Genomic DNA, 23094 nt, shown 5'->3' with positions numbered 1-23094 from the left:
ACTTCATCCATTAAAAAAAAACACTTTTTAAAAAAAAAACAATAAATTACAGAGCAGAACGAGAGACAAACAAATAACCTTTTATTTTAAGAGCTTACATTCGCTTTTTAACAATGTCACATTCAATTAGCTTTTTTTGCTACACATTCACGACGCAAGTTCACATACGTGTTACAGCACTACACACACACACACACACACACACACACACACACACACACAGGCATGCATGGTGTTCTTCACATCTTAAAGCTGGGGACAAATCACAGCCTCTTCTCTCTGAGCTTTTTCACGACTAACCGACTTTTGCTACGTCAAACAACACAACACTTTGGGTCCAAACGTTTGGAGTTGAGATGTTGAAAACTGACCTCACTTAATGTGACGTCATGTGACCTACACCTGGTGTCACCTGGTGAGCACAGACTGGCGTGCAAAACATGCTCTCGTATGACCCACGTTACATTTTACAAACACTGGATGCAGTTTACAAAGGTTTTGTTCTGTCACACATACAAAAACCCGACGGTTATAAGTAGCTGCCGAACACTTATTCTTCATATCAACACTCCCACCAGGTGAGGAAGAAGATACCTCCTGACCTCTGCTCTGACCCGGGTGGAGTCTAAAGAGTCTCTCAGTTCATTGAAATGTTCTTAACGCCCTTTTTCTCTGAGCTCTGGAAGGAGTTGGTGTCCCAGCGCATGGCGCGGAACATGCTCCCTTTCAGGCTGGCCTGCCTCTTTGTGATGCGGTAGATCTTCCTGAGGATGGCGCGTCGCAGCAGGATGTACACCCAGGGGTCCAGGATCTGGTTGCAGGTGGCCATCCTGACCCCCGTGACCATCAGGCTCCTGTAAGTGTCTCTGTCACTGCAGAGCGTGCCGCTGTAGGAGCGGATGGCTGACATCAGTGCAAATACCTGGAATCAAAAAATAAAATTCAGCGTGTTAAAGGCTCAGTGGGAAACTGGGGAGAGAAAGAGAGAGTGGAACGACAGGCGGGAAAGGAGCCAGAGGTGGGATTCAAACCCGGCTGCCCGCTTTGAGGCCACTAGGCCACAGGCACCCTCAGTATTTATCACTTTAAATTCTTCATGAATCCCTCAGGGGAAGTTCTGTTTTCACCGAAGAGACGTCAGAGTGGGGTCAGCTACACAGGGACAGCACAGCTGATGGGGGATGGGGGGGGTTCAGTGCCTTGCTTAAGGGAAGCCGGCACCATCTTTTTAAAGAATCAGCTTGGGATCTTTTTCTGAACCACAAAATGCAAAGAAAAAAGAACGAAGCTTGAATATGAACCATTGTGACCTCATATAGTCGGGTAAAGACATCGTAGCTGATCAGCATATTTCTTGCATTAATGTTTATATGGGGCCCCTGATGACGTCATCATTGTGGGGCCACAGTAGCTGGTCTGAAACCCCCCCCTCTCCTGTAGTGCACGTGTGTGTTTCAGCCTGTGTGTGCTCAGTGTTATCTCCACACTCACCAGCAGAGGGCTCCAGCAGATGCAAGAAGTGACCATGATGCCGACCAGCTGCACCACCATCTCGGTGTCATGGGAGCATGCCGAGCGGGTCGACTGGCGCTGTGAGCCGGACCTCTTCAGCCGCGCTCTGACTAACGTGATCCCGCTGATGGTGTTGCACACAAAGGCCGAGGCCAAAGAGCTCAGAGCGAGTCCAGAGAACAGAACCACAAAGACCAGGTCTTTGAGCAAGAAGTGACCATCCATCACCCTGATGAAGCACCACGTCCCCGGATGCTGGTACGTGTAGGCGCCCAGTCTAAAGTAGGGCAGGAGGGCCACACATAGAGCCAGCAGCCAGATCAGAGTCAGGGCCATCTTTGTCCGTGCTGTGGTCACCAGCCGAGCGTGCAGCAGAGGCTTTGTGATGCCCAGGCAGCGCTCTGCAGCCATGCCACACCCGAGGAAGAGGGGGCACAGGCCGAAGAAGACCATGCAGCCTCCCAGAAACAGACACGAAGCATCTGCAGGGTCACCTCGAACGCCGCTGGACCCCGTCCCCGATGAGTATCGACTCAGCACGAGGGCACCGTTGATCACGTGTCCCGCCAGGTCTGTGGCAACGAGAGAGCTGGCGAAGAGCAGGAAAGTGGCCTTCGACCTCCGGCGGAAGCGGTTGTAAGCCTTGGCGAGGATGACGAGGGCCACCACGTTGAACAGGATGCCCAGAGTCATGGTGAGGCCGGCTGCAATGGGGCTGTTGGGCGGCAGATGGGTGGCATTACGCTGCAAGGCCTCCACCTCGGGGGGCAGCATGGCGGTGCGGTTAGAGAGGGGGGGAGGGGAGAAGACGCCCGAGGAGTTGCAGGGGTCCATGGCCAGCATCACCCCGAGGCTCTGGGCCTGATGTGGGTCCTCTGCTGAGAAAGAAACTGATAGGAGACAGAAACACGGATTAGAGGGAATCTCGTCTGTCAGCTTAAGATGTTAACTTCTGCTGTGGCTGCTTTTAAAAGCGTCTCAACGCAGCTTTCAATGTTCAAATGTGTCTTTAATTACAGATTAACGACACTACGAGACGCACTTTATGGTCCCGTTGTGGACATTTGACTGAAGTGCTGCAGACAATTTGCTGCCTCTTCATTAGTGTCAGAAAATAAAGACATCGTAAAAAGTGACAAACATGTAAACAGAAGCACACACACACACACACACACACACACACACACACACACACACACACATACATTTCTTTTACTGCACAAGAGACACAACATACAAGATAAGAGACGAAGATAAGAACAACGTGATGCTACTGCAGCCTTTAAAAACAATTCACATCTTGATTTCATATCTTGATTAAACCCGGCACATTGGACTTTAAAAATAATAAATAAACGTCCTATAAATAAAAAAAGTAGGAAAAAAAGGTTCTTATATTTATCTGCCCGTCTGGAGCCTCCCTCTTGACTTTTAAAAAAAAAGCTGCAGCATGTTGTTGTTGTTGGTCACTCTCTTTAATCACTGATGCACCCTGAGGCCTGCTCATCAGTACGCTGGCGCCTCTGCAGGACTTCATGCTACTGTGTGTGTGTGTGTGTGTGTGTGTGTGTGTGTGTGTGTGTGTCTTTGGTTTTCAGCGTACTACAGCTTGAGAATGTGATCGATTGCGTTGGGATAAGTTGAGCTGTTCCTGGCATTGATCGACCTGAGACAGCTCTCTGTTGTTGTCGAGGGAACGAGGGAACGAGGGAGCCGCAATGAGTCAACCCCGCCCGGAGTCTGAAAACCAAAATCCTCGAGAATCAATTAGAGCGTCTTTACGAGCGGAGTGCGATCGTTGTGGTTGTCCTTCATAAAAAATGTGTTGCATAATGCTGCTGCAGCCCTTATGTAACTACCATAACTAAGTAAGTAAAACTCAACACAATGAACTTTATTCTCACTTTATCTCTTCAGACCCAACAATCTGTCAACTGAGCCAACAAAAAGAAATCCTTCTGGTATGAATATCTGCCCTTCAGTCAGAGGAGAACCTGATTTTACTGCACCTTCTTTCCTCTTAATAATGTGAACACAGTTTCCAGCATGTTGATGCTCGCACCCTCTCTCTCTCTCTTCTGCACACGCCGACGCTCCCAACAAGTTTGGACCTGCGTCTCTCTCTCTCTCTCTGCTTTAAAGCAACAACAACATGCAGGGTGTTAGACATGAATCTGTTTGGTTTGGACGAGATGTCCCGGAGGAGCGTGTTGACTGTTGAGCTCCCTTAAAGACACAACAGATCTGGTTTATTTGGAGAAGAATGCACGTTTGTTTTAGTGAAGCAGGCCGTTACATTTCATTGAATCAATGACTCTGCAAAAAAAAATGCACAAAATGATCTTGCACAAAATGATTATGAAATAAAACTGAGAGAAACACTTCCTGTCCAACACAACAAGTCTTTTGTTTGACTGATCTTTGTGATGCATTTGTTGTTGTTTTTTTAACCAAGTTGTTCAGATTGAGATGAGGAAGCTGAGCCTGACCGTCAGCAGCACAAAGACACAACACTAACATTTACAAGCATCGACATCCTGTCCTTCCAGGTCGTCCATTATTTAAAAATTTAAGGACAGCAGCTCGTTGAGTTTTAAGTCGTTCTGCAGCAGATTCCAGGCCGAGGGTGCAGAATACCTAAAAGCCCTTCCCCCCCCCCCACATGTCTGAGCGTTTGGGACGGAGAGCTCTGAAAACACAGAGCAGACTGAGGATTGTCTGATTTAAAGGCGTTCCAGTGTAGGAGCCTACACGGGTCACCAGAGCACGCCGTCCTACCCTCCTGATCACTTTGCAATAAAATGCAAAAAGAGCCCTCCATAGCCTCACCATGCTCCACCTGTCCTTTATAGTCACATGTTCAAAATCAAGCCAGACTCACCTGTGTAATAATAAATCCATGGAGGTGTTCAGGATGTGTCTGACTAGGATGAGAACTCATCACTGAAGCCACGTCGAAGAAAATACTCCGCTCTGAGTCAAGATGATTTCCTCACTCGGAGGTTTTCCTCGTTCTGTAAACGTGTGTTGAAACTCTTCCTCCTCAGAACAAAGTGCTCCTCTGTTTCGCTGCTCACGCGTGTCCTCTGTCAGTCTGACTGCTGCAGCTCGCCTGCTTTTTATACGGCCGAGCTGCAACCAGCTCACATCACCTCTGGGTGTCTCAGTGGCACCCTCCTCCTCCCTCCTCCTTCCTTCCCTCCTTCCTCTTCCCTCCTTCCTTGCAGCACAGACTCCCAGAGGGAATCCCACAGTCGAGTTTGAATGTTTAAAATCCAGCAGACATCCGCTCAGATGCTTTCAAATATCACATGTAGAACACAGCAAGCTTTTTTCCTGCAGCCTCTTCAGACAAAACAGCTCCCTTCACTTTTTATCATTTTAGGCGTCGATCAAAGAATGTTTCCTTGTTTCACTCGTAAGGAGGCTGATTACAGATATTCACAAAAAGACGCATTTAAACACATACTAGAGGTCTTTAAATCCCATCTTCTCAAGTTGTCAATCTGTGTGTCTTTAAGACCTCCTTCCCCGTGTGCCCTCTTACTTCTGATTGGCTCAGCTCTCTGGAAGCCTTCCTGGGGGGAGCAGAACGCTGCAGGGCTGCCAGGAGAAGAGAGTCTACGTTAGAGCTTTCACCGGCCGGTCACTCCGTCACACGTTTTACTGCATGATCTGAAACGTTGCCCAGGTTTACGTTAAAGGTTTGTGCATCCAGCATTGAACCGCTGTGAGATGTTTACAACGTGGATCAGCAGAATGAGTCATGTGTGAGAGGTCGTTGGCTTGCCTGCTGTGAGTGTGACCTCGAAGTCACAGTCTGTTTATTTGCTGTTATTTATTAAGATTTAACAAGAAAATGTAGAAACCATCAGAGAGGAATCTTGACCTGCCATCAGCAGCAGCAGCTCTGGAAATTTCACCCCAGAACTCGAGGCCGGTAGTTTGTCCTCCGCCATCTTTCTTCTGGATCAGACGGAATGACGTGGACGACTGAAATGTTCATTTGGACCGGTAGGAAGTGAAGTACAGAAACCTGTAATGAAATTCGATTCGGACTGTTTAATGTCTAAACAGCTCGCCATATCCCGAGGCGGCAGAACTAAAAGCTCCTTTTAAGTTTACGAGAGGTGATGTAGCTCGGATGACTTCATTTCACAGCAGGCTGAAGAACACGTGTGGTTTTTTTTTTTTGTCTTTCGAGATTAATACCATATAAGTCTCTTTGAAATAAAAAAAAATAGCCACCACTTCTTACCTGCTGCTCCTCCGCTCTGTTAATTGCACTTTAATGAGAACACTCCTCCGCTCTACTGAACGGCCCTGCAGTCAGACCTCATCAATGTTAACCAGCTGAGCTGCAGCCGCCGTCACTAACGTCTCTGTTACAGCCTGTAGCTGCAGCTGGGACAGCAAAGGATTTTTACACTTGTCCAAAAAGGCCAACCTCACTGCTGAGATGAATTAATGCTGAAGGACTCGTCCAAGGGGAGGAACGCACGGATATTAAAATATACTCAAGCTGCAGATTCAAAAATCTGCAGAGTCTCAGGTCAATTCAGACAAAAAAAAAATCACTTGTCTGAACTTCCTCCCACACATCTCACATTATTCCCCAGCAGAAGAGCAACTCCGCTGTGTGCTGATGTTCACAGTCAGGCTCTCTGTTCTCCGATCACGGCAGCTGTGTGTCGACCTGCAGCGCTGAGAGGCGAGGACTCAAACATGTACAGCACGTGCTCGCTTTTAATAAGGTAAAACAAAAAGCATTGTTCTTGTCTGAGCTTGACCCTGCAGCAGACACGATGCCCTCTCACACAGGTTCAGGTTCAGTCGCAGGTTAATGCATGCTTGGACGGTCTGTTGTGCTTTTAACCTGCTATAAGCTTAAAGACCTTAATGTCTGTGAATGTAGACGAGAGGTACGGTAAGTGATCTGCTGAGTGCACAGGCTGTTTGCATCAGGAAATAAAAAGCTAATCTGAAATGTTATATGACTGTAACGTCTGATCCCTGAAGCAGAGGAAGAGCTAGAACACACTCATATAGAAGTTATCAGCCCCGTCTGTGAAGCTCTTTAAAACAGCCGTGGTGACACCAGCAGAAAAAGCTAAACTGAACGTTGTTGCCGGAAGTTTCCTGGTTCAAACCCCGTCTGACAGGAGCCTCTCTTTGTGCTGTGTCCTTGTTCTCTCCGGGTAGGCCTACTCCGACTTCCTCCCACAGTCAAGAGACAAGCGCAGTAGGTTAATTGGCGACTCTACGTTGTTGGGATGGAGGAGTGAATGTGATTGTGATTGATTATCTGTCTCTACATGTCAGCCCTTTGATTGAATTTTCGTCGGATTTGTTCGATTGGAGAAATTAAGCTGCAGCCAGCTCAGCTAAACTGTCCCTATTCAAGTTAGCCAGCACTACCAACATAGACGTTACATAATGAATGTACGAAGCCTGAGTGACGTCACCCGTCTGTTCCTGTAGGGGGCGCTGGAGTCCCATGGATGGCGGCCTCAAGTGGACACTCGAGGAACTGCAGGATGTGGTTTGGGTTCTCCCCCAGGAACGTTCAATTTAAATATTTGGGGCGTTTCTTTTCTTTGCACACGACTCTGAAACAACACAAGATCCTTCACCAACTGACTTTAATAACTTCCTGTTCTCACAGGAGCGTAAAAATATCAGCTCTCAATGAGGTCATATCAGATAATGTGTAAAAACATTCGATGACGGCGAACAGAGAAATGCATCTTGTTGAAATATTTAGAAAAGGGTTCCAGCCTGCAGGAAAATGTTTTTGTCTCTCTGTGGAGTTGATCATGAAAAGATAATCACCAGCTCCGTCGGGCTGCAGAGAAACAGTGTCATCTCTTTTTGTGACTCTGAATGTCTCGATCACACATGGATGCTATTAAGCGGTCCGGTTCCACATTTTAATTTGCACCACAGGGAACGCCGTAAAAACAGGAAAGCACACGCCAAAACAGCTGTCAAATATGCTCAGACTGTTTTTTTTTGTTTTTTTTGGTTGCACTTGAAAACAACAAACACGGATTCAACAGTAGATGTAAATCTTATGAAAACCAGCCGAACTGAAAGAGCACCGACTTCTCCACTTTTGTTGAAGCTCATGAAGCCTGAAGAAGGGGACATTTGAGTCAAGAATCACAGGCGTGAAACATTTCACATTACTCAGTCGCTGTAGCACCCCCTGCTGGTGACTCCTGATAACGAGGTTTTGGAATAACATTCATATAAAACACATGAGAAACACAACTTTACACCTCTGTAATATCAGAACTTGAATCAATAATGTTCACGCATCATAGCAGATATTATTTGAGACAAAAAAAAACTCTAATTATCTTGTGTCATTTTCTAACCATCACACCTACACGGGACGACTCGGCCTAATGCGAGCGCTCGACCGCCTCACATCAAACGACCACGATCCAGGCAGCGGCGTTTGAGGTCTTGCAGGGGGAGAGAAATGATGGATTGTTCCTGGGAACACTTTCACGCCAAAAAAAACCATGTGACCCAGATTCTTCAGAATAATTTTTTTTTGGTCACAGAGTTCATTTAACTGGAAGTGGAGCGTTTTCGAGACATCAATTATATTTTCTTTTGCCCTTATTTGGTGTATAAACACTGAAAATCAATCTTGATAAGCATACCAAACTCAGCCACACATATTTAAGGCTACAGTACAGTCCAAATAATCTGTGTCATGTTATATTTAGTTTATCTAAGTGTTCAGTTATCCTTTCGATGTTTCATTTAGCCTGTAAAACTCTGTGTTTCATGTCTTGTGTATATTTAGAACCAAATAACACTACATCAGTGAAAACTTGCTCCTTGTGTGATTGTGTCCCTGTTGCTCAGCTTCTTTTTCACCTGTTTTGCTTTGTTTGTTTTTTACCTGCAGCCCTGAAACTCGGACACAGTGATCCTCTGTTTGTTGTCCCCCCCCATTAAATGAGTCTTAAAAAAGTCTGTTTTTACTCCCCTCCCGTCCTCTCATTGTATCTTTGTCTTAAAACCAGTCTTGACATCTTTTAAAGTAATTTCTTCAGTTCATTCATGTTTTCATTTTGACCCTCAGGTTTCAGGTTTCAGCTGTGAGCTTCGCTGTGTTACGTCTAATGCAGTGTTTTTCAACCTTTTCTGAGCCAAGGTACACTTTTTTCATTGAAAAAATCTCAAGGCACACCACCAGTCGATAATGTTAAAAAAAAATGAAACTATGTCGCCCATATTAACAATATAAAGTAATTCTACTCACTCAGTGTGACACCTGGGCTTGTTTGGATGAACACAAAGTTGATATCCTGGCAGGAATTGAAGAAAGACACACACGAAGCTCTTCCTCAACAGCTCTCAGTCTCTCTCTGCTTTTAGTTTTTATAGCAGTCAGGCTTGAAAAGCTCACCTCACACAGATATGTCGTGGAAAATGGGAGCAAGTCAAAATAGCTTTGTTCGCCAGAATAGGGAACTCCTTGGCAGTAGCCAACCAAAAACTGTTGATCTGCAAAGCTTAGCTTTAAACCACGATTTTGTCTCAGTTCAGTTAGTTAGTTAGTCCTGCTCCTGTAAAGTCATGTCCTTTCCAACAACTGATGCCGACCTATAAGGGTCCCTAACCCAGTCAAGGCATTCAGTGAAGGCTGAAGAGAAATAAAGTGACATTGTCTCCTCAAAAGTTTTCAAATGTTTAACTATTATCTCACACAATGCAGCAGTGTTAACATCTTGCCATTTCTTGGTGAGTGGAAAAATTTCAAGGTTGCCAGTTTCCACGTGTTGTTGCCAGAGGTGCACGTTTTTAACGGAATCCATTTATTTTATCTGTATTTGTAAGCAGGTTTTCATTTCGGCCTTGCATTCGTGTGTTCAGTTCGTTCAGGTGATGAAAAATATCTGCCAGGTGTGCCAGCCTCGCACACCACTCATCACTTGCACAAGCAGCTTTGCGTCATTGGACCTCTCATTTGTGAGAAAAACTCTAAGTTCCTCCCGCAGCTCATGCACACGGGCCAGCACCTTGCCGCGCGACAACCATCGGGACCTCCGTATGAAACAGCAAGACCTTGTGCTCCGCTCCCATTTCCTCACACAAAGATGCAAATATGCGACTTTTCACAGGTCGTGACTTTACAAAGTTTACCATGCGCACAACATCTTCCAACACAGGAACTAGGTCTGCTGGTAAAGTCTTGGCTACGAGTGCCTCCCGGTGTAAAAAAACAGTGTGTAACAATCACATCTGGGTTTCTTTCCTTCGCTCTGCTGACGAAGCCTTTGGTGCGCCCAACCATAGCTGCCGCTCCATCAGTGCAGACACTCGTGCAGTTTTCCCACTTAAGTCCTCCTTTTTCAAGATATTCCGATGTGACCCGAAAAAATGTCCTCTCCTGTTGTTCTTTCTGGCAATGCCTTGCAAAATAAGAAGTTTTCTCTGATTGCGTCTCCATCCGCAAAACGCACATTGGCCAAGAGTTGAGCATGTCCACTAACACCGGGGCGGCTGTGGCTCAGTTGGTAGAGTCGTCGCCCCTCAATCGGAAGGTTGAGGGTTCGATCCCCAGCTCCTGCGAGCAACATGTCCGATGTGTCCTTGGGCAAGACACTTAACCCAAAATTGCTCCCCCTGCCCCCTCCCCAATGTGCGTGAATGGATAGATACTGGATGGGCCACATCCAGCCCATCAGTGTGAATGGGTGTGAATGGGTAGGTGTAAAAGTGCTTTGAGTAGTCCGAAGACTAGAAAAGCGCTATACAAGCTCAAGTCCATTTACAATTTAATATCAGTAGACTCATCAAGTTGCAACGCAAATTTCTCAGTGATGCGGATCTTTTCCAAAACCACACTTTCGATGTCTGCAGACATGTCATCAATACGTCTGGATATCGTGTTATCTGAGAGAGGAACTTTGGCTATTTCTTTAGCCGCTTCAGGTCCGAGCATCTCATTGACAATGGCTTTGCAGGCGGGAAGTATTAATGTCTCTGCCACAGTGTGGGACTTTTTTGATTTAGCTACAAGTTCTGCAACGTGGCAGCTCGCTTTAAGGGCTCTCTCATTTACCTTTGTGGTTTTTCTCATGAAAGTTGCCTTTTTCTCCGTGTGTTCACGCAGGCGAACAAAATAGTCCACATTCTTGTTTTGAAGCGAGGGGTGTTTCGTTTGGAGATGACGTTTAAGCTTACTTGGGACCATAGAACTGTTGGATAGCTTTTTACCACACACCAAGCACAGCGGAGTTTGTGCCGTTGCATCCCCGGTGTAAGTAAATCCAAATGAAAGATAGCTTTCGCTGTATTGCCTCGAAACTTTGCTCGAGCTCACAGTCTTTGCTTTCTTTTGACCTCCACTTATACTAGGGCCTTCATCTGGGTCCGAATTTTGTCCAGGGTCCAGTTCGGAGCGAGCACTTTTTCCTTTTCAAAAACTTCTCCATCACTGTTACCGTATATTCTCGCTAGCCATAATGTCACTGTCACCGCCACCTGTCGTATCAATGCATCACTAATTCTCTTGTCTCAGAGTACAATGCAATTTGCTACCTGCTGCCACCTACTGATATGGAAGAGTATTACATGATAACTCTGCCAGGCACGTGACAGCACAGAAACTCAACTTCTTTTTTAGACCGATTAGGTGAAATTTGACCATTTCCCACGGCACACCTGACACACTAGTGTGCCGCGGCACACTGGTTGAAAAACACTGGTCTAAGGGACATTAATGATCTTGACTCGGTCCCGATCCCTAAATGTCTCGGTCTTGGACCACTCTGGTCTCAGGTGTGACTTGGTCTTGGTTAGTGGGGTCTTGACACTAATATGTGTCACTCTAATGAGTTGGTAAGAGGATTATTAAAAGTTGGGGAGGGATGGGAAGCAGAACTTCTGAGGATTACCTCGATTTGGAAAATAAGCAGTGTCCTTCATATGTGGAATAAAGAGGTTGGGGGGGGGGGGTCTCTATGAATGATGAACCTCTGTTTTATTAGAGTCTAACTGCAACTAGTTTTGTGTCCTTTTTGTTCCTCACGTCAGTGTTGCAGCTCTGTCGTTTGGCTTCCTCGCTGCATTCAGAGATATATCAGAGTATCGTCTGCATAGCGGCGAAATCACATGTCATGAGCACACAAGAAATGATCCTGAAGATGTGCCGCTTGTTCTCTCTGCAAACAATGAAAACAGGTATTTTGAGTTTTGATTACTTGCTTTATCCACTGCAATGTGTTTCTGCATATTTAAAAAAAAAAACAAACACAAATACAAGATAAGAAAATGATCAGGTAAGACTTCAGAAATATGTGAAACCACCGATAACGATGTCGTTCGTGAAGCTGCACTCCTCAGAGGAATCTCTGCTGCAGATGTGATGTCCTGCTCGGGCACCCTGGGAGTTAATTTAATCACATGGGATATTTGTAGCTGCATCAACAAGTGACGGTGAACCGCAGCTTCCTCTCGACTGTACAGCCCAGGAGCATGGGAACTTACAGCACCGCAGACTGTTTGTGCACATGTGAAGAAACACGAGGACGGGTGTTCGTGTCGCACAGAAAGGACGACTTCCTCCTAACACCTTGCAAAGAATACATGAAAAAATAAAAGCACATTATAGTTGAGATAGGTCTGCTAACACTGATAATACAAAGATTAAGCCGGGAAAGAAAAATGTGAAATTCAACGACTCGCTTGGTGAGAATTATCAGCCGACTTTTTCCTTGAAACTTTTCGTTTTCCACGAGCGGACATTCATCGACCTGTTAGCAACAGAAGCCCTCAATGCTCTGCTTCAAGTGCGTCTCGCTACATGGGCTCCTTTTGAAAACGGCGTGTGCGACTTGTATTACGTATTGTAACGTGGTTGCACTTCAAAGACATACATACTGTACGACTTTTAATCCGCTGCATATCCCTCATGCATGGCTGACTGTGCGGGTGTAATCTCCGCCGCTCAGATGAGCACCAGTCACGGAGCTGCTCACATTATCATTCCTGTCTTTCACCAAGTGTGGATGAAATACAGACTTTTCCTTGGCTCAGTGATGTGTGAAATAGTTGCAGCAGCAGACCAGAGACCACTTATCATTCAGTCACGGTAGAAAATCGAAATGAGAGCTCCATTAGTGGATGTGAAAAACAGAGGCCGCAGCGCTCGGAGAAGGTCGCTCGGATAAAAGAGAGAGAAGGTGTTTCCGAGGTCCTCGATGCACGACTCCATCCACTGCCTACATGTGTCTGTTTTTTTTTTAAGCCTCGGCCTTCTGCTGTTCCTTTAAGAGGCTGGTGATGTGAAATCAGAGGTTATGTAACAGTAGCCCTCAAGACTCAGTGTAGTGACGCTGAAATGTCCCGCTGTGACACACAGAGTTCATGCTGACCGGTCAGACCTGTAAAAACATTTCCCCGATAAGGACGAGGACAAAATTTACTTCCCCGATGACGGATGGATCCGCGTTTTCACTCTTTGACTACTTGAGAATCAACGACGACAGCAGATTGTCTCACTCTAAATATCACTCACACACGGTTTCGTCCTCGTGTCCTTTCCTCAGTTCCTGCTCGAGGGTCCTTGACGGTCATCATGTTCCGCCCCTGTCCTCGCCCGAAACCGTCTCCGCATTGAACCGAGAGGCAGGGTCAGCGCAGGAAAGTCTGGGCCCCTGAAAGGCCTGATTAGGAGCCCTTCCAGAAAGAAGAATCAGACTTCCCATAACAGCTGAAAGAGACCTTTAAGAAATCATGGGAAGACTTTCACTCAAGTATGAAGTCCAAATTTTTCACGTCCTTTGCAATTAAGACTTGTTTTTTTTTTAAATTGTGTTTTTCCACAGACGAGTCCAGTCACTTGTTGGACTTTGTGTCAACACGAGTCAAACTTAAAAGCAAAACATGTACTGAAGCAAAAACTGTCAAAGACATGCAGGGAGGGTTGAGTAATCCAGACGAGGTGTTTACACACAGAGGTCATCTGTGTTACAGGAAGAAGCTTTCTGTAGCCTTTGAGTTTGGAAGTCGCCCAATATTCCCGAATAGATCCAAAAGCAAAAAGGACTTCTTCCATTCCATCATGGTTTGGTTTTTCTTTACGTTGTGTTGTTTTGAGTTCTGTTTCAGTAAATTCTCTCGTGTTGCCTTTTGTGTGTTTCTTAGTTCAGTCTTTAGTGTTTCCTGTTTTTAAGTTGTAGTTCTGGTCTTCAGTGTTGTCTGGTTGTTTTGCTCCTTTGTGATTTTTGGACGTTTTGGATTTATTATTTTAAAGTAAGTTTATGTTTTTGCCTTTTGTTTAAATAAATCAGCTCCTTTTGTTTTACCTGCACTTGGATCCTCCTCCCTGTTTTCTGCCCACACCGTGACAGACTCTCATAATGTCCTTCCTTCTTGTGTTGATATTCATCAGCTTGTTTTTTTAGTTTAACAGCATTTTTGTTTTGGTCACGAGTCATTACTTCTAGATAGATATTTTATTTATTTATTAGAATAAGGACAAATCATATTCATCAACATGTCAGCATAAAGCAGCATAAATGTTAACTTTTAAAATCACATGTATTTATTACAAGCTTTAGCCAAACTCCGTTAGCATATTAGCATGCTAACGCAACAAGCTAAGATGCCTGAATCGTATTAAACACGTCTCCCTCGTGGCGTTTGTCTTCTTGTCACTGTTTAAATATGAAACACTGAGACCTGGTGTTTATGTGACAGGAATACTTAATGCTTTGTCATTTCTCCCGTAAATACTTTTTGGACCTGAGTGACCGGTTTTTCATGTTTATCTTTGGAGCTGTTTGCTAAACGCTCTGCATGCACTTGGCCTTTAATCAGCTCCGTATACAGTGAAGCTCTCGCTGCAGGCGCCCACAGACACTCCTTGTTTAACACGGTGCAGCTTTTGCACAGAACGGCGTTTTGGTTTTTTTTTTTGCTCCTGAATGAACTCTTACATAGTTTGTTTTGAACAAACACCAAGACTGCTGGGAAACTGGAGAGCAAGAACGGCCTTCTCTTCGCCCCACATCATTACACTTAATAGGCAGATTTGCAGATTTACAGACTCCCTTTACAACACATGCCCGCTGTTCGAAGCACACACTGAGCTCATACTGTGAATTCAGAAGATTGCATATTAGTACGTCTAAACCTGAGCTCTATTTTTCTCCATCTAATGGAATTTTCCAGAGTCCCCACAAATCTCACACACTTAAAAAATGGTGCCAACCATTGTCCTGAAAGTGTGTTGGACGGTGAAGAAATGTTGGAGCAGAACCTCCCAGGTCCTCTTTGGTTTCTGCTCCTCTCAGTAAGATTTCAAATTCAACCTGTGGAGATAATTTTGAAGCTCATTTTCATACCGCGGCTGCTAAAAAACGTGCAACCTGATTCAGACGACGGACAGAAGAAACATTATGTGCGATATGTAGAAACACGGCACTTATGGTTTGCTTTTGCAGGCGGGCTGATTGCCGTCTTCTGAGTGCAAAGAAAATATTTTCCAAATGACACGCATGCAGCCACAGCAAAGGGACAGCTCAGCGCTCCAGAGGACGAACCGTTGTCCTCACTTCGACATCAATCAAGCTAATGGAGTCAATTACATGTAATTAACTAGTCTACAAATGTCTCATTCATTCCATGTTATGTGTTTTCTGCCCCCACTTAACACAAGAATCATCCAGTGAACTAATATGCAGGACATTCGACCCCCCCAGGCAGCGAAGTGTACGCGCCAGTGTTTGGAAACAGTTATTACTGTCTGCTGTTTGTGTCCTTTTTTTAGATGCTGTGTGTTCACAGCTCTCTGTGGGCTGAAACATTTATCCCCACTGAGGCGTTCTGCTGCATTTTATACAACACGTGTCACATGTATCTAGACTCTGCAAACAATCAGGAACACAAACCAAGACATGCAAGGTTCCCTTGTACTTCACTTCCCCCCCCAGCATCTGTCTGTGGAGTTGAACCGACACCCTCGCTGCCTCTGCCTCATTCAGACGTGTTTTCTATCTAATTAATTTATCGTGTTTTCAAACATGCAGAAATCTCCCTGAAGTCTTCAGGGTGAGCACCCGGAGATTCTCCTGCCAGCCTTTTATTATTTATTCTGCAGAGAGTCAAAGTGAGGTGACTGAGAGAAGGCAGCAGGATGCAATCAGGAGGATTCACCTGGAGCGAGTGGGAGGGGCTTGTGACCTTTAGTCACCTGTGATCTCTGCACCACCATGGACCGTCTACATGCAACAGGTCCGGACTCTGCTGCCTCGTCTGACACTTCTTGTCATGTAATTCTTCAAACTTTCTATGTTTCTATCACTCACAACTTTTCATGCATTTTTCTAACTTTAGATCTCGGACTTTTCGGGGCCTCCGAGTAAACAGCGAGAGCGGGAACGAGAACAGAAACGTCTCAGGGACGATGCAGTGTCAGTCTGCTCCGAACAAACATGTTGGATTCTAAACTTTCAGGACTCTAAGTCAGGTTTTTTTTGTTTTTGAGAGTCGCTTCCACTCGCCTTCCTAAATGTTTTTGTAAATGAAGCAGCGTGACGTGCTCGTGGCCAAACACTCATTGAGATGTCACAGGGCGGGTTGAAGAGGCTGTCTGGGGTCCAAATCCTCCATAAAGGTCTTATTCACAGAGCGCCAGGCGGAGTGGAGGCTCCTCTCCTGCCGGCAGCCGGCTGATGGAGACCAGATGCTGCAGACTCTTCGGTCCTGAAAGATTTACATTTCTCTTTTAAGTGCTTAAAATAAAGTAAAATAAAATAAAAATATGAGATGAAACTGATCCAAGTACGACGCGCTGAAGGGAAAGGTTCGGATTTAAAACACAGCAGCTGCAGGAAGCATTCGTGGTGCACAGCGGCATTAAAGGGAGCAGTGGCGAGGTCAGCATGTGAAGAGGAGGAGGGAGTAAATACGTCCTGGCGTCCTCGCTGAAACAATACACAACAATGACTCCATTGAATGATGCTATCTGTTCTATCCTGGGCTGCTTCCTCCAAACGCCAAAAACATTTGATTTGCATTCAGTCACCTGCTGCCGCTTCCTTTTGACCTCCAAAACGTAAAGTGCTCTGCTTTCGGGGTCAATGTTCTTTATTTGAGCACAATGGGTCCCATTAGCGTAGCTTTATTTACTGCAGACATGTGCACAGGCGGTTCTGCTGCTGCTGTTCGTTGAGCTTTGATGCGTCGCCGTCAGAGTCCTTGTTCGGCGTTCTGCTGCAGACGAGGACGAAGACGGCTGCAGGCGGCCGATTTGTCACTCGACATGTTTCACGTTTTTTTCCGGCGCCTGCGGCACAGTCAAACAGAGACGCGGGAGTATCTGTGATGGCGGAGACAAACTCAAAGACTCGGAGCAAAATAAATGACACTGTACATGTCCATGTGCATTTAGACAAACTGAAGAGACGACTGAACCTCGTGGGCGTCTTCTTGGCTGAGGTCCAGCGTGGCACGTCTGCACAGAATACAGGTTTCCTTCTTGATCCTTCGGGCTTTTTGGCACGGAGACGTTCGTGTCATAATTTGCATTCTTGGCCTTGACCTTGATTCAACCTCTAAATTTACTCCTGTTTTACACGGAGGAGAAAATAATGAAGCAAATGAAAACCAAACCTGAGGAATCTGAACGGACCTGTTTGTGATTACTGCAGTCTGGTCATGTAGTTATCTCGGATCACGCCGGGTTTTTGTTCCAGTTATGAGCACGTCTGTTGTTTGGGTTTGTGGATCTCTCTGTTGACGTGATTGTGCTACAGCCGCACACTGACCTCCCCTCCTCCTCTTCCGATGAACTGTCATGAAGTGAAGCTCCGAGGCCTCGGCAGCTCACACGCCGGCGGAGCAAAGATCGCTTGGTCTTGGCATTCTGCTTCTTCTTCTTGTTTTTTCCGAGGGTATCTTGTCGTCACGCTTCTGTAGTTTGAGGTGAGATTTGGATCGGCGATGACAGGATAATGGCGAGTAATGAGGGGGCCTCAAAATCATCCGAACGTGGAGCCAAAGAGGGAATGTTTCTTTGTTATTTTGGAGCAGAAGTTAAAGGCATTAAGGTAGAGCCTGCTGAAATACGTGCACCTTCTCCCTCTTCCATCAAACGGAGAATGAGCTGCAGCATCTGGACGAAGCTTCAGAAAAGCAGGATTGAAGAAAGTGGCCGATGCAGCGTACGATAGAAAGGCCACGATTACACGTGAACGCTTCTGGGTGGTGTAAACTTCTTTTCCCATGCAGAGTTTCTGTTGGGAACGTACACCGACATTTCTCTGTCCCTTGATGAGCGTCAGCGCCCAATCATCTGTTCTACGTGAGGATCTACAGCGGCTTCACTCCGACTCCCGTCAGACGTATGAGCCCAAAAAAGAAACAAATTTTCTTGTGACTTACTTTCTTATGAAGCGGCGATAAAATCCTGATTCAGATGTGTAAAAAGTGGGAAAAATGAATCACCAGTGTTGATCACAGAGCGGGGTATTTAATAAAGGGAGATTGGTGATTGGAGAATTACTTAACTGCAAAAAATAAACATTCCCTTTCAATAAACTAACATTTTCAGAGTGACATCAAGTGTTTGTTTTGAACTACTTCCTCCTCCAGCGTCGGCTTTGACTCCCATTACAGCTCAGAAAGGATCCATGACGGAGGAGCCATTAGTTTATGTAATTTGTTATTCCCGTCAAGCCTCCAAATCTCGCCCTCTGTGCGGCTTTCCCGCTCCGAGAGGACGAGCTGCAGGTCAAACAAGGAGAGCAGGAAGCTAAAGTGAAGTACATGCAGGAAATACGGAGTCCATTACAGCGCCCCGATCCCCCGACCCCACTTCATTTCATGGATTCAAATAAATAAATTCATCACATCTCTGTTCAGGAAAATAAACTTTTAAACAGCAGTGCATTCAAGTGGTTCATATGACAGGATATCCTGTCACTAAGAGGTTTGAAACTCGACCCCCCTCAAATCTGTGCAGATAAACACCACTTCAGCGCGGGAGGCTCGGGTGTGTCTCCTCGCCAGTTGTTCGGGCTGTTTGTGAGTGTGAAATGGTTTCCTACAGAGGCGTGACGGCCTCACTAATCTGTGAGTCCAGACACGCCGCTGTAAAGTGTGACTCAGCGCTCCTCGCTGAGCCAGCGCACAAACATGCGGAGGCTGCACAGTCACGTCGAAATAAAGTCAGAGCGCACAACGTTAAAACTGACAGACGTGATGTCAACGTGAAGGCTCACAGAGAGGATGGAGGGAAACGATCTCACGAGCGGGTCGGAGATGAGTCACCAGAACTGATCATATAAAGCTTCACTTATTGGAAGCACTCGCCTCCATCGCTGCAGCACCTGTTGCTTTGACCTGATAACTGCTCTCATATCTGGTAAACCCAGGGGTCCAAACAAATCCAGACCTTTCAGGAGGAGCAGAATCTCCTATTCTTCTTTCTGCATCTTGTCCCATTTTCAAGCCCAGCACAGTTTAGCAGATGGCTGCTGAAGATTTCTGCCTGTTAAAAGGAAGTTTTTTCTTGCCACGCTATGACGGATTAAGCTGGGCTCTTGTAATATAGCCATCAGTAAGGTCCTTTACCTGCTTTATGTAAACATAACAATGAGCATGGTCTTGTTACCTGCCCTTTTGTTAATGTTAACAGACAAACAGTAAGGTCCTTTACCTGCTTTTGTAAAGTGTCTCGAGATAACGCCTGTTATGAATTGACGCTATATAAATAAAGATTGATTGATTGATTGATTGATTGAATCTAAAGCAGCTCGGGCAGGATTGCTGGTCACACTTTCGCACTCGGGTGCAGAGCGTGTTAGAGCCCCCCCCCCCACACACACACACGTTTCACGGATCGTTTTCAGTTTTTTCTGAACATTTTAAAGATTCATTTATTTTCCAGCCGTGTTCTCCTAACTCAAAGCAGACTCTTGTTTCCCCCCCCGTCCAACACCTGTGCTCTGTTGGCTCAGAGAACCCTCATCTGTGTCCAGGCTGCACATATTTGGCTTCTCTTAAAACAAACACTTTCTCCTCAAACCAGCCAGTGGTGACGCAAAAGTAAAAATTCAACTGTTGAGATGAAAAAAAGCCGTAAAAGAAACGAGACTGTGAGTGAGAGGAGAGGCACGCAGGGTTTTTTTTATTTTTTTATTAGACTCGTATTCGTCTCATGTCAAACAGAGCACTAACAGAGTCCTAATCTCAAAGTGCTGAAAACATAAACAAACTCAATCTTCCAGTTTAGATCAAAAAATACTTTTGTTTCCGAGGAAATGACCTGAAGTTTTCCCCCACAGGCAGCAAAAGAACCTGAACACATCATCATCATCATCATCATCACTGTGAAGGCTCAATCAGTGCTGCACAAACGGGCCTGATGAGGAAGTTTAAACAAACAAACAAAAAACACTTATCCTGGGATATAATTCTTATCTTGGGAAAAAAGGAGGCGAAACAGGAGACAGTGGAGGCACAACTGGGAAGTGATAAAATAAAAGAGAAGCCAGTAGAAGTGTTTCTCTCTTATCGGGATAAATCAAGTCGTATCGATGTGTTCGGACATTCACACAAACAGATTTATCTCCGAGCTCCGACTCTTCTTCTACTTACAGTAACTCCCGTTCAAACTCACCTCCCACACAGACAGGAAGAATGTGCACATCCAACCTCGTGCTCCGGCTTGTAACCAAAACAAACCGTTAGGCCACGCCTCCTCCGTGCTGGAACCTTTTGGTCTTGCTTTGTGTTGGAAATGCAGGTGCTAAACGTGCACGCTAACCCTGCAGGGGACGCGCCGTCTGATGGCGAGGACGAGCCCGGTGTGAACTTTCAGCTTGCACTAAATCTGTCATGGTTTGGTTTTTGTTCTGTATTTAATCTTGTTTTAGTTTATTTCCCTCGTGTTCAGTATATGTATGTTCCTAGTGTTTACTTCAGTCCGTAGTGTGTTTCCCTGTATTCTTGTGTCCTTTGTTCCTTGTGTTTCCCGCCTTCCTGATTACCCTGATGTTCCTCACCTGTCTCGTTAGTATCACCTGTGTCTGATTACCCCTTGTCTACTTAGTCTCTGTGTTTGCCTGAGTTTCTTGTCGGTTCATTGTTTTGTCATGCATTGTCTCGTGGTCTGTCATCCCGGAATGTGTTTCAGCTCCCTGCTCCCTGTGTTTTCTCCGTCGTGGTTTTTGGAACGTTTTGGATTTTTCTTGTAAGTTTTTGTTTTTGCCTTTTGTTTAAATAAATTAGTTTATTCTGCATTTGGGTCCTCCTCTCCCTGTTTCCTGCCTGCTCGATCGTGACAAAATCTGCTCCCAATCGTGCAAAAAAAAAAGTCACCGCTCAAATGATGCTCCAGTGAGCATTTCTGCAGCTGTGTTCACATTTGTAGATGTTTGTGCACATTTGTGAATCCGTGCAGATATTTGTCGACACCCTGGCTCTGTCACACTTCTGCCTCGGCTCTTCAGAGATGATGCGTCGCCTCTCTCCGACTTCGTGTGCCGCGAACACAACGTGCCGGATGTGCCGAGAGGACATAATCAATAACTCAAAAAAGTGTGTGTGTCGTAAACATCCTGAGTTTACAGATCACTTCCTGGTTCCACTTTGACCAGCTGTGACGCTCATAGGCTCAAAAGGTTAAAACAACAATTACTTAAATAAATTCAGAAGTAACAGGGATTTTTTTTAGACTTTAAAAAAACAAGCCGGATGTTTAAGTGGTCTGACCTCTGACCTCTTGGATCTTCACCCTTAAAGCTCGTCCGCCATGTTGGGTTAACAGATCTGAGAAGATGCTTGGAAGGTCAAACAAAGCGATCATGATCTGCAGGAACGACCCGGCGCTTCAGTCCTGACAGAAACAAAGGAGAAACACGGTTTTAACTGAACGCTGTAAAAAGTTTATTACAGCAAAAATAATGAACATTCACAAAGACAGCCGGGCGTGTTGTTGTGTCGGGCAGAAACAAGGAGCAGGACCCGACTGCAGATAGACAAACAAAAGATTTATTCAAACAAAAAGGAAAAAAAAAAAAAAACTTACTTCAATAATAAATCAAATCAAACGCAGCAAAAACAAAGTGAATCCAAAGAAGCAGGGAAAGAAACGAGGAAACGTTCAAACACGATGAACTGAGGACACACAGAGACTCAACAGGCAGGTGAGACTAATGAGACAGGTGAGGACAATCATCAGAGACAGGAGGGAAACACGAGGAACAAAGAAAACTGAGGACGAAGTCAAACCAGACCCTGAAAACTAAAACAGGATATTACAAAATAAAACAGGAAACGCTTAAAACAAGACGAAGAAACATTAAACACCAAATTAAGAGCCTGAAAACACGACAGGAAACAAGCTTACAGACAGAAGGACACAAGGATACAAGGACACAAGGATACAAGGATACAAGGATACAAGGACACAAGGACACAAGGATACAAGGATACAAGGACACAAGGACACAAGGATACACACTAGAGACTACAGTAAACCACACTAGGAATCACACACACACAAGGATACAAGGACACAAGGATACAAGGACACAAGGATACAAGGATACACACTAGAGATCACACACACACACACACACACACACACACACACACACGACTTTGTGAGTGTGTGAATTTAAAACTAAACTAACGGAGCGTGCTGCCATGATGAGGTTACATAAGAAGAGGTAAATAACCCTCACCTGAGGCGTCTGGCCAGCTCCGCCCACCAGGCCTGTCACACGGCGTGGACCCACGCCACAGTGAACCCGTTGAACGTTTATTACAGGCAGAGTTATTGGAGGCAGTAAAAGTTATTTAATCTCTGTTTGAAATATTGATCAGAGAGGATTCATCTCAAACGTAAGTGACGGCTTCGACAGGAAACTTCACACCACAGAAAGCCATCAGACGGCGTTGCTCATATTACCGAGTTCATCCGACCGCTCTCTGCTGCTCCAGGAACATTTCGTCGTGATGGCGTTTTTTTCCCTTAATGCATCCTCAGACTCTCACAGAGGCCGCCGCGCCGATCGATTCCTGCGAGCAGCGCTGAGAGCTTGTTGTTTTGGCTGCTGCTCTGTAATTGACACGCCAATAACTCCGCTCGCGCTCACTTCGCCCACGCCGCTCAAGCTGGAGGAGCGCCATGTTTCAAAGTGCTGTCCGCCTCGGGCCTCGTGGTGTTTGTGAAGCGCCCGCTCGCCGAGTGTTTAGAAGATTCACATTCTTCCAGAGAGTTCTCTATTTTTATCCGGCTGACGACGACCTTCTTACGTAATAATCCTTCAGTGAGATTTACATTGTCACACGGAGAGCGTGTTTACCCCAAACTGAGCAGCTGTGTTGTTGTCTTCTGACGGGTTTTATTCATCAGTTTGTGTTAGAAGTGAAGTCAAGAAGTTATTTATCGTGTGTTTGTTGGATACGGGCTGGAGGGCCGACGTTTGTTCGATATGTGGGAGGCTGAAGATTGAGAAATGGAAAATCTGGAAACAGCAAAAAAAAAAACGAGTGAATTTTAAAATCTTTAAAAAAAAAATGTCACGAACAATCCTGACT

General features: G+C 45.5%; 1 protein-coding gene across 3 annotated transcripts; it reads right to left on the bottom strand.

Moving 5' to 3' along the window:
* Positions 1-64: 64 nt before the first annotated feature.
* LOC306838254 (prostaglandin E2 receptor EP1 subtype-like) lies at positions 65-22046 on the bottom strand. 3 transcript variants are annotated; one of them, XM_079366340.1, is made up of 5 exons: positions 21967-22046; positions 21578-21893; positions 21262-21385; positions 1492-2402; positions 65-922 (listed from the first exon to the last, which is right to left on the bottom strand). In XM_079366340.1, the coding sequence occupies exons 3-5, from the start codon at positions 21353-21355 to the stop codon at positions 638-640; spliced, it is 1290 nt and encodes a 429-aa protein (XP_079222466.1). In that variant the 5' UTR covers positions 21356-21385; positions 21578-21893; positions 21967-22046; the 3' UTR covers positions 65-637. The 3 variants fall into 3 exon arrangements, with proteins under 3 accessions (XP_079222466.1, XP_079222468.1, XP_079222467.1); XM_079366342.1 differs by lacking the exons at positions 21578-21893; positions 21967-22046 and having other exon boundaries at positions 21269-21346; XM_079366341.1 differs by lacking the exons at positions 21262-21385; positions 21578-21893; positions 21967-22046 and adding an exon at positions 4394-4653.
* Positions 22047-23094: the final 1048 nt, after the last annotated feature.

This window comes from Symphodus melops, assembly GCF_947650265.1.
Source record: "Symphodus melops genome assembly, chromosome: 17".
In the NCBI taxonomy this organism is placed as follows: domain Eukaryota; kingdom Metazoa; phylum Chordata; class Actinopteri; order Labriformes; family Labridae; genus Symphodus; species Symphodus melops.
This window is presented reverse-complemented; position numbering and strand designations above follow the sequence as displayed.

Bases quoted from the DNA above. Each gene is read 5' to 3' on its own strand.
- LOC306838254 (XM_079366340.1), bottom strand. From the start codon at position 21,355: ATGATCGCTTTGTTTGACCTTCCAAGCATCTTCTCAGATCTGTTAACC. The intron at 2,403-21,261 runs GTCAGACCACTT...GTCTCCTATCAG, and splicing joins GAAGATCCAAGAGGTCAGAG to TTTCTTTCTCAGCAGAGGAC. The intron at 923-1,491 runs GTGAGTGTGGAG...TTTTGATTCCAG, and splicing joins TCTGCTGGAGCCCTCTGCTG to GTATTTGCACTGATGTCAGC.